Source organism: Platichthys flesus, chromosome 6, assembly GCF_949316205.1.
Source record: "Platichthys flesus chromosome 6, fPlaFle2.1, whole genome shotgun sequence".
NCBI lineage: Eukaryota > Metazoa > Chordata > Actinopteri > Pleuronectiformes > Pleuronectidae > Platichthys > Platichthys flesus.
In genome coordinates this window covers 15,106,702-15,117,113 of record NC_084950.1, presented here as the reverse complement: position 1 = coordinate 15,117,113, position 10,412 = coordinate 15,106,702, and the positions used below count along the sequence as shown (strand labels likewise).

The 10,412-nt window shown below is 40.3% G+C and overlaps 1 protein-coding gene across 1 annotated transcript in view; it reads right to left on the bottom strand.

Moving 5' to 3' along the window:
• Positions 1–6,919, bottom strand: part of LOC133955066 (mucin-2-like) — a 20,112-nt gene extending 13,193 nt beyond the window's left edge. Inside the window, exons 1-20 of the mRNA XM_062389716.1 lie at positions 6,829–6,919; positions 6,463–6,718; positions 6,246–6,360; positions 5,527–5,617; positions 5,299–5,432; positions 4,988–5,204; positions 4,082–4,207; positions 3,878–3,992; positions 3,642–3,792; positions 3,421–3,534; positions 3,250–3,322; positions 3,007–3,144; positions 2,354–2,518; positions 2,101–2,195; positions 1,884–2,010; positions 1,536–1,791; positions 1,346–1,398; positions 1,141–1,244; positions 895–1,046; positions 651–789 (exon numbers count right to left, since the gene is read on the bottom strand). Coding sequence (XP_062245700.1) covers positions 651–789; positions 895–1,046; positions 1,141–1,244; positions 1,346–1,398; positions 1,536–1,791; positions 1,884–2,010; positions 2,101–2,195; positions 2,354–2,518; positions 3,007–3,144; positions 3,250–3,322; positions 3,421–3,534; positions 3,642–3,792; positions 3,878–3,992; positions 4,082–4,207; positions 4,988–5,204; positions 5,299–5,432; positions 5,527–5,617; positions 6,246–6,360; positions 6,463–6,718; positions 6,829–6,904 — 2,697 coding nt within the window. The 5' untranslated portion in view covers positions 6,905–6,919. The remainder of the gene's footprint in view (positions 1–650; positions 790–894; positions 1,047–1,140; positions 1,245–1,345; positions 1,399–1,535; positions 1,792–1,883; positions 2,011–2,100; positions 2,196–2,353; positions 2,519–3,006; positions 3,145–3,249; positions 3,323–3,420; positions 3,535–3,641; positions 3,793–3,877; positions 3,993–4,081; positions 4,208–4,987; positions 5,205–5,298; positions 5,433–5,526; positions 5,618–6,245; positions 6,361–6,462; positions 6,719–6,828) is intronic.
• Positions 6,920–10,412: the final 3,493 nt, after the last annotated feature.

The window sequence follows — 10,412 nt, the reverse complement described above, 5'->3', positions numbered from 1 at the left end:
TACTTAAAATCTTCATAAGCATTATATATTGTCTTTTATAACGGATGCTGAAGTTTATCAATGACATGCAGTTGTATAAAAGCCAAATCAATGAATTTCTGGGCCAAAAGCTGAGATTACAGATTCCCAAATCACCTGCTATTTATATCTATAGTTCACATCATTTACTATTTAGATATCTCCAGTATGATGTAGAAATTCACAATTGAATGAATAATGAAATGTGACAGGTATTAACAGCACCTTCTGCAAAAAATGTATTACTGACTACAGAGAATAGATTTACCATCATGGTCCCAATGAATGGCCTAAGGTTTTCTGAGACGGTGTCTTCTTTTAACTCCTGGCTAAAAATGTAACTTTTTTCAGGGAGGCATTTTACTGTATTCAATTAGAATGTAAGATTGCTATTGTTCTTTTATCTCTATCATTATTATTTATGTTCTCTCCACATTTCTATGTCAACCAATTCTTTTCTGTTGTCTATCAATTTGTATTTTGTTTTGTAAAGTGCTCTATAAATAATTCTTAGTATTAGTATCAATATTACTAGAGTACTGAGTTCCCACTTCAAAGGGAGAAGTGAACGAGGGAATAAGGGATTTCCATCACATTATGTCATTTGGATGATGTTTACATTCTTTATTTACCTTGACAGCAATGTAGGCACAATCTCCTTGAAAGGCATATGTTTGCTCATCAAATGTAGAGTAGTGACCACTCCCGTAGATGATACAAGTTCCTGGACATTTTTTGTCTGTGCATTCCCACTTTCCACTCTTGCAGGTACTAGATGAATAAGAAATGTTTAAATACAACACAGTGCAATCAAGTGAAATAAACAGACAAATAACATCAAATGTGTTGATACGTCTAATAAAAACAAGGTCATACCAGTAGTTACACTTGTCAGGAATTTTTGCCCCTGGGGCGTACAGATGCCCGTCGTGCTGACATGGACATTCGTTCTCTTTCACACAGGAACCTTTGCCATCATCAACGAAGCCACTGGGACACTGGCAACCTGATTCACACTCCGTGAAGTCCTGGGAAGGAAGAAACACCATAACTGTCAGGAAACGACTAGAGACACCAGTAATGTGTTAGGTCACATTCGATACAGCAGCAAAAACAACTCACACAATCGTTGTTGTCCAGATTCAAACAGGTTCGGGCACACTGGACTCCAAGCTCTCCTGTGCCCGGAGAGGAGCAGTTGAAAAACTCTTTTGGATAAGGGCATTCTGTGACAGAGGGAGAAACTGGTTGAGTCTCCTCCTTACACAAATGTGGGTTGAGGTTGTCCAGGGAAAAAAGTAAATAGATAAAACAAAAAAAGACATACTTGATAAGCGGGCTCTCCAAGAATGACAGTGAAGTATCCCATTGGTGCAAACACTAGAAAAGACACCATAGAAAACAGATGGAACACATGGGTATTTCAAAACTATTCACCCTGAATCAATCTTATATACAGTAACTAAAACCCAGGATAATAAAGACAAACGGCAACAAAATAGAAATGATTTTATCACCAGTGTTCGTCCTTGATGTTCATGGACTTCCCTGGCTTGATGTATGCTTCGTTGTAGTAGCAGGGACACTTTGCCATGGGGACACAGACGCCTTTGTCATTCAGGTAGAGACCCTCAGCGCAGGAGCAGCCGTCCACAGGTAGGAAGTCGGAGGAGCAGCTCTGCTGATTTGAGCCCAGCGATTTGCAGGTCAACTGGCATCTCTGATGTTTGTTAGAGAAGGTCTGAGATGCTGGGCAGCTACTTGAGTATTTATCTGTTTTGGGCACAATGTGAGGATGTTTACTGGGAAAGGGATACTGTTAACTGCAGAATGCATCACCTCAGCAGAATGGAGGAAATCCTTACCGCACACGTTCTCTCTCCAGTCTTTTAAGAACACTCCCTTCGCTGCACAAGCCCGCGCATAAGAGGAGAAGACGGCGCACAAGCAGGCCTCACTCTTCTCACAGTTACAGCTCGCATAAGTGCATCGCTGCAGAAGGGAAACAATTGTATTAAAGGAACTACAATGACATCAAAGTGTAATCAAATAATTGAAATAGAAGTAAGAATATTCCTATACCTTGTAGTACATCTCAGGATCCACCGCCGAGCGACACTGTGCAAAGGTGCTGTTTGGTTTCAGCAGCAGGGCGCACCAGTGTTTGGCATACAGCTCTGAGAATGAAGAAACAGACACTTTTTAACTGTTAACTTCTACAACTGTGTTGAAATCTCTTGTTGCCTTGAATAGAAATTGCACGCCGACTGCAAAACATTTGTCTGAAGCTGGAGATCCATCTAAAAACATACATGTGACCAACTCTACTGTTTACCATTCTCTACACTGAGGGAACAGGGGTCGTCCAGTCTTTCATCTCGGTCTCGACACATGAGGTTGGCCTTCCAGGAGTTACTGAAAGTGATGGCTGTTCCTTCCACGATCCCCTGAGGTGTCTTCATATCGTCAGATAGGACCATGTTGTAGTTGCCACATAAACCTGAAGACACAAGATATTTTAGTCAAATCAGAATCTTCAGAACCATTTATGGAGCAATGCTTGTGATCTAACTCAAGTCCCTCTCCAATGGGGTGATATACCTGTCTCTCCACAATCATCTATAATACACAATCGGCCAGTTTGAGGGTCTATTTAAACTCCGAAAACAATCACTATACACAGAAGATAAAGATTTACTCATCACTCCCATTATATGTTTATAATAATATGAAGTCATAGCCAGACGTCAAACACTAACTAACTAAACATTTGAAATGTGAAATATCATTAACATATTATTATGTGAAATAATATGAACATCTGTTATTATTGTACAACACAAATAAACCACATTTAGGCTCCTAAAAGACTGTTTTATTATTACATGTGTAAGACAGAGCTGTCACAGACTGATTTTATTTCAGCTTTGGGCATTTTATCAGTTTAATCTGTCCGTTTGCTCCATGTTAAGACAATGTTAAACTCACCTCTTGTATTTGCTCTGTATCTCGGATCCAGACTCACATAGACTTGCATGACGGGCACATGCTGGATCTGAATCTGCAACCCAAACCTGGTCTGGAGCAAAATGTGAAAGGACGAAGCCTGGAAGATGTTGATGTCGCCTGTGAATAAAGGAAGAGAAAATGGTTCACCTGTTAAAGAGCGTCACAAATAAAAAATGAAGACGATGACATTTTGTATGCAGAGTTTATTCTGGTCGGACCCACCTAGAGCCTGGTAGGGCAAACTGATGGTCTGTGTATTCTGCTTCACTTTTCCATCTGAAGTGAACGTTAATACCTGAATAAGAACAGATTAAATCAGTGTTGCAGAGTTGCAGATATCAGTTTGAACCAACAAATGACTACAGTCTTCTGAGCCGACAGAGTTTAACTCACATTGTTTCTGTCATTGTTCAGCAGGATCTTCAGGGTTTTCAGACAAGTATCAAACTCTTGGTTTGCACAAGGCGCCAGCTGGATCAGGATGGTGAACTTTGGACTTGTGTCGTCCTAAAACGTAAACCAGAGCAACAAATTATGATTATAAGTTATTATTTTAAATCAGCATATTTGATTATTTCTGACATTGAAAGTGTACAAAGCAGTAATTCAGTCACCTTGCTGTCAACCTTGGCTAAGATGTAATAGCAATCTCCATGGAAGGTGAAGGTTTTCCCATCAAAGGTGGTGATATGTGAGCCCTCCTCGACTGCACATGTAGCAGGTGTTTGGAGGCTCTTACAGGCCCATCTACCTTCCAAACATGTACTGAAATAACACAAGTGATTCAAAAACCACGAAACACGCACCCAAAATAATTCATTTTGTTTACACTATGAGATATGTCACATACCACTCTGATCGGTCCTGTCGGTAGACCTCACCGGAGTCATAGACCTTGTCGTGTTTGCACTGACATGCAGATTGAATGATGCACCCTCTCATGGAAATATCATCAAACACAGTTCCTGAAGCAGACGGTTATATCAAAAGATAAGTAAGCAAAACTGTGGAACTGTTCAAAATGTGTTGCAGGAAACATGTGAAGAGCACTGACCAGGAGGACAGAAGCAGCCGTCCATTTTGTGGTCCTCACACAGTGAACTTGTGTCCTGATGGGAGCAAGTGTCCAAACAAGGTGAACCACTCTCCTCATACACCATGTTGAGGGGGCACTGTTGAGCTGTGAGGATGAGATACACTTCAAATCAACAGAGGTAGGATGTGGCTCACTTGGATTAATTTGTGTTTATCAAAAGTTAATTTGTAGGTAATATTTGATGGATTGAACATTTTATTTAAATCAATCACATGTTACAGAGGTGAACGTCATAGACAAAAGGTGAGGCCTAAGTCATAAACCCCTGCTCCCCCATGTTAGTCCTGACAGATAAAAATAAAATTCCTCAAACATGGTTTCTGTCATTTAGGTAGTTTGTATCAAACTGATGTTTGTTCAGGTGTCAGTGTTTTCAGATAAGTTGTCAATGGGGTGAAACGTTTTGATTTACAGTTGACTCTGACTCCCTAGTGGTCGAGGGTGTGCACCAATAGGACCTCGATACCACAGCTTCACACCTCGATCACCACTGCCCTGAAGCCGGCCCCACATGATGTCAAACGAGCAAGATGGGAACAGCTGTCATATATTTTATACATTATATTTTAGCCTTGTTTCAGTATAATGGGAGGAAGTGTAAAACTGTGTGTTAATCTTCTGAGATATGGACTTGTTGTGTGTTGGTTGTGTGACTACTGTTTGCAAACCACATTGCCCCTCAGGGACAATACAGATTGCCCCTCTAATAATTACACAATTATAATTTACAGAGTTACACAATACCTTCTTTACAAGAGCAATTTAAATGAGCTGCTTTTCCCCTAGCCGATTTCAGAACTTTGATACTCTCTCCAAACCAAACAGCAAAAAACAGATAAAAACAGAAGAGACAACAAACATTACCACAGAACTGAGGTGTCCTCCAGCTGGGAGGCTGCCCTCCTGCATGGGAACACTGTCGGGAGAACTCAGACATTGTGCTACAGACACAGAAGTCGTTTGTGAGATTGGCGCAGCCGCACATGTCCTGCACGCAGGCCTGGATGTAAGGTTCAGGGTCGATCAGTTGGACGCAGGAGCTCCAGGACTCTGAACGCAGCATCTGGTTACAGGTGGTTTGCTGAAAGGGAGGAGGTGATAAGACCAGAGATGCTCTGTTGTAGATGCTGCATATCGATATCGCTGCAGCTAAAAGGCTGTGGATAAAAACTCACAAATGTCGCGCATGACTCGGCCACATTCACAGTGTCCAGTGACTCATAATCCTCTTCATACGGGTCCTCACAATCTTCGTTTGGATTATGGACTTTGTGTTTGTTGCCAAACTCAATTGGGCTGATTCGGCGACCTGCATATAATTAAATTCAATTTTGTCACATACAAAAAGGTTCAGCGGACGACTGATGAGCTGACTCAATACATAAAGTGAACAGCACGTATACCATTGTGAACGAACTCATCGTAGACTGCAACACCATTGAAGTCTCCACAAAGTCCACATGTGCGATTGGCGTAGTCCTGATCCAGTTCCACCTGCACCAGAGCAACACAGCAAGACATCACAACAAGCCTTTATAGCAACACTATACACTGAGCAGCACTGGTTTTTAACTGGTCTGCAGTTCGGCACTTCTTTTGCCCGCTCACCAATGTGACATAAGGTGAAACAAACGTTCAGGGTGAGGTGAGGGATTGAAAACAGCATCATCCTCACTATTATAGTTTCTGTTATTTAAAGGTAAGAAAGTTGCAGTGTTACTTTACACCATTTTAATAACTTTGATACTTTATTAGAATACTGAAACAAAAACACAACCCATGCAGATTATGATGACCTCATCAAGTGACCTGAATCATGTGATTTTACACGATCTGAGTGTGAATGAGAAGAAGAAAGAAGAAGAAAACTGAAGGACAGCCTGACTTTGAAATAGGTTTATTCTCTTACAACTCTAACCCTAGGAGGTCGGCTGTTATTGAAAGAAAAACACGTTCCAATAGGCTCCCTTGAATTAGATAAAGGAGTCTGATTGTTAAAATGCATTCCTCGATAGCTAACATATTTGAATTATAGAGCAGACCTCAAGTTGAGCCGTGTGGGTGTACTTTTATCTGACGTGTCAAACCATCAAAGCTCTGAAGATACAACAATGCATTTTACCATGATTGCATCGTCAGTGTTCCACATGACCGTGATGCCCACTTTGGAATGGAGTTTGAGGTAAACAGCATTTTTTTCCACTTGGACTCCTGCGTTGTAGTACGGCAGCTTGACACTGGGATAGGAGGGAGTGTGCGTTTGCTTTATTTCCTGTCATGTACAAACATCAGCAAAAAGAAGCAGCGTCTTTCAGATGCTTCACGGATTCTTTACTCACGGCTCGTTGTTCACGGTGACCAGCTTCTTGCTGAGTCGGAATGACAGGTCACTGAGGGTGACCACCACGTCGCTGACGGTGGGGTCTCCATCATTCTCCCTCCTCCTCATGTGCACTGAGAACTCCTGGTAGGACTCGTGGCAGTCAGAGACCAGATTGTAGTCACACATGGCGGGAAACTGGAACACGTCCCCGTCGAACGTCTTGAAGTGCTCGCGGCCCCACGTGCTGCAGATGCTGCTGACGTGGTTCCGAACTGAGGAAAAATACAAAAGTGCACGAAATAGTTTTTTGAATTATTAAACGTTCTCGATGAGATTATTCAAGTATAATAATCCATTCGCACAGTCCTGAAAAAAGTCTTACCCAGTCGGGCCTGTACATCGTCAACAATAACAAGAGCCAGCGCAAGGAAACACAACCCAACACATCTCCCCCTCATGATGCCTATGTGGGCTTTCTGTTTCCCGAGCAGGTAACAGTCAGGGGACACGCAGCAGCCTTTTATAGTCAGATTGCTCAATTCTTTACTCCCACCCTCTTTCTTAGTGTAGCTCAAGTTTTATTACCAATACATGACAAACATGTGCTGAATGGACGTCCAACGCCTTTCACAAGTCCCATATAATCATTACTTTGTCCTTATCTCTCGATTGAACAAAAGTGTTTGCACTTCAAATACGTAGCAGTTTGATAGAGATGAGCAGCAATAAAAAAAAGTGTGATCCGGTTTTTTATTTGTTCTGTAATAATGTATTCGGGTGAAATCTCTGACCACTCAGTGTCATGGCGAGAGCAACTGTAGTTGATATGATGAAGTGACACAAAGATGGTTCAGCTTTATTAATGCTGATAACAACATCAACGCAAAACACTATTAAAATAAATGAAACTACAACAAAGAGATATTTTGAATGAATGAATATATACATTAATCCAGATAATTACACTTACATACACAAAACCTCCCAACTGCATTCTTGGTTATATTTCAATTATTCAAGCAGATGGGTTTTTCATGTATAATTTTATATAATGTGTTATTTCTTAGGCATGGTGAAATTGGATTTGTATGGATGTTAACTGTTCAGTTAACATCTGAACATATACGTATATATATATATTACATATTTATATATTTTAAATGAAGGGAGACAAAGATAAGTCCAGAACATAAATCTAAATCTAAGCCTAAATTTGTCGTCAGTTAACAACATGTTAGAGAATGAAACTGAGCATATGATTTTTGTGTTGTTAAATATACATTTTCCTGTAATATTACCTAAATGTGTTTTGAATGTGGCGAGACGCTGTATTCAAGACCTACATGTATTTTGAAGGTGTCCTTTATACAGACAGTCTCAATTAAACATGCCGTGCACGAGACCAGACAAAGTCATGGTGATTGGTTTGTGTTGGGCCCATAAGAGCCGAGTGTTCAACCCCAATGTGACATGTGAAATCTATTCTAGATGCAGAGAAAACCTAAAACTTAAAAGTCCTTTTACAGCTTAGGAAGTCCGTAATTGCTCCAGCTGGTGAGTTGATCTTTTACTTTCCACCTATTCCTCCCGTCATCTTTTCCTAAAGCTATTTACTCATTGGTCTTATCTGTGGCTATATCCTGGATACACATCGGAATGTATTTCTGCACGGTCTCGATTTCAGTGGCAGCTCCTCCAAGTGCAAACAAGGCGGTGGACCGCTCCCTGAGGAGGACAGCTGCATGATGAGGAAGGTGATCAGTCATCAGTGGTCCAGCAGCATATGTCAGCGCTGGTGCAGGAAGGAAGCTGCTCTCGCCAAATTACATTAAGACCGTTCTGGATAGAGGTGGAACTATTGAAGATTCTGAAATGCGTGCTGATATTATACTGTTTATCATCCAACACATTTCCAATAAAAACTGACAGATTTGACATTTTAAACCAGGTATTGTGTCATGAGAACTCAATACCGCTGACTTCAATACCAGAAATCAAATACATGCATTTATCTACTTGTCTGATATATTCTATTGAAAGTGTATGCAGCATTTCTTGCATTTACCACGATGGGGCGGAATTGTACTCAACAGTTGAATTTAAAATGAGGACTTATAGGTTAAAGGAAAGTTTTTCACACGTTCTGCTGGAGCAAATATCTGATGTCAAGAATAAAAGCTTATATTCTGATGTGATTCTATGAGCACAGGGCAAGACCAGTCTCCTGGAGAGGAACATGGGTGATCAGGAAAGAGGGACCAGTACAATTTAACGGGAAAAATTCAAACCTTAAATTCAAAACTCTATTAAAGTGTACGTTTTTCTTCAGCTCATTGTGTTGTTACCTCCAACGAGGAAGTTATGTCATCAACTGCATTTCGCAAAAAAATACACAACCAACTTGACTCAAGGAAGACGTCAATTAATTTTGGTGTTGATCCGCATTAATATTGTGAGATGAGATGTTTTTAAACATGGATTTTCAAAAAATAATTAGTGTATACTAATGAAAAACAAATAGACATCTTTAGGAGACTGATATCTATGAGTGGTTGGAATTTGTTGCAGATCCAAATATAAATCTGGATCTAAATGTGGTTTCTTAAGGGAACTGTTGGGCCTTGGCGAAAAACATGCTCTTTGCTGAGTTCTAGTTTTCATTATACATATTTTTTAAAGTAGATACGTACATAGGAGCCAGCTGCTTTGTAGCGTGATGAGTCTCAGCCAGCGAAGGCGTCAGTGTTTGCGTTGTGCCAGGGCATGGCCCGCTGTTTGCATGAGAGCATGTGAAGTTCAGACCGTGTTTGCTGGTACAACAGGAAACCAAATAGTGTTTACTGTGACTTTCTATTTGGAAGCGTTTAGCTGAAGAAAAGAACTCTCATTAGTTATGCAGCTAATGGTAAAGTAATAAAATTCAATATTTCATTTAGCTGACGCTTTTATCCAAAGCGACTGACAATAAGTGCATCAACCCAGAGGGTACAGACCCAGGACGACAAGAATCAAGAAAGTACAATTTCTTCAAAATAAAGCAAAACTACAGAGTGCTATAAGTAAGTGCCATTGTAGGTGCTACTAAAGTGTTAGTTTCAAAGAGTTTTTTATTTTTATTTTTATTTATTTTTTATTCAAGGTAAAGTCGGAAGAGGTGTGTTTTTAGTTTTCGGCGGAAGATGTGTAGACTTTCAGATGTCCGGATGTCAATGGGGAGCTCATTCCACCATCTAGGAGGTTAAGAACAGAAACTCACCAGAGGAAGAGAAAACAGTGGGTCTGTTAATGTCAGCCAGCACCTCAGTTAAGCAAATATTAAATAAATAGCCAGAAATATATATATGATTTTGCCTATTTTTGTTGTTGTGTGACCGAGCTCGACTTTTCTGTGACTGTTGTGGATTCAGGGGATTATGTGGTGATGGGTTTTTCTCTAATGCTGAAGTACTGGGTTCTGCTGTGGAAGCTCAGTGTTTTTATCCCTGGTTGTCATAGCTGTAGTTGGAACCTGTTGATGACGCTGTTGTAACCACCGTATATGTAATTACGTCGGGAGGCTGTGTTATCGGCTGTCCTGTGATTGTTGGTGTTTGTTTTTCTGTCTTTGCTGAGAAGGTAGGGTTGTCGGTCATTGTTATTGGTTTTGTTAAAATTGCGGTTGTTGGTTTTTACTGTAGCTATGGTAGAACTAGTACTGTACATTTTTAGAACTGTAATTGAGGTTGTACTGAATCTTCCTCTACCTGTGGTTGTAGACTAACATATAATGCAACATCTGACTCATATTTTGTCCAAACAAATAGGAGCTATTCCTCTATCTTTACCTAATCCCTATTTATTCATTGGTAAATCTTTGGATTTTTTTTTGCTGTACAATCGCAAAAAATGTCTGGGATTAAACAAAATTGTGAATTCAAGTATTTTAAAGCTATACCTGATATTCACTCATGTGGACCCACTGTGGGG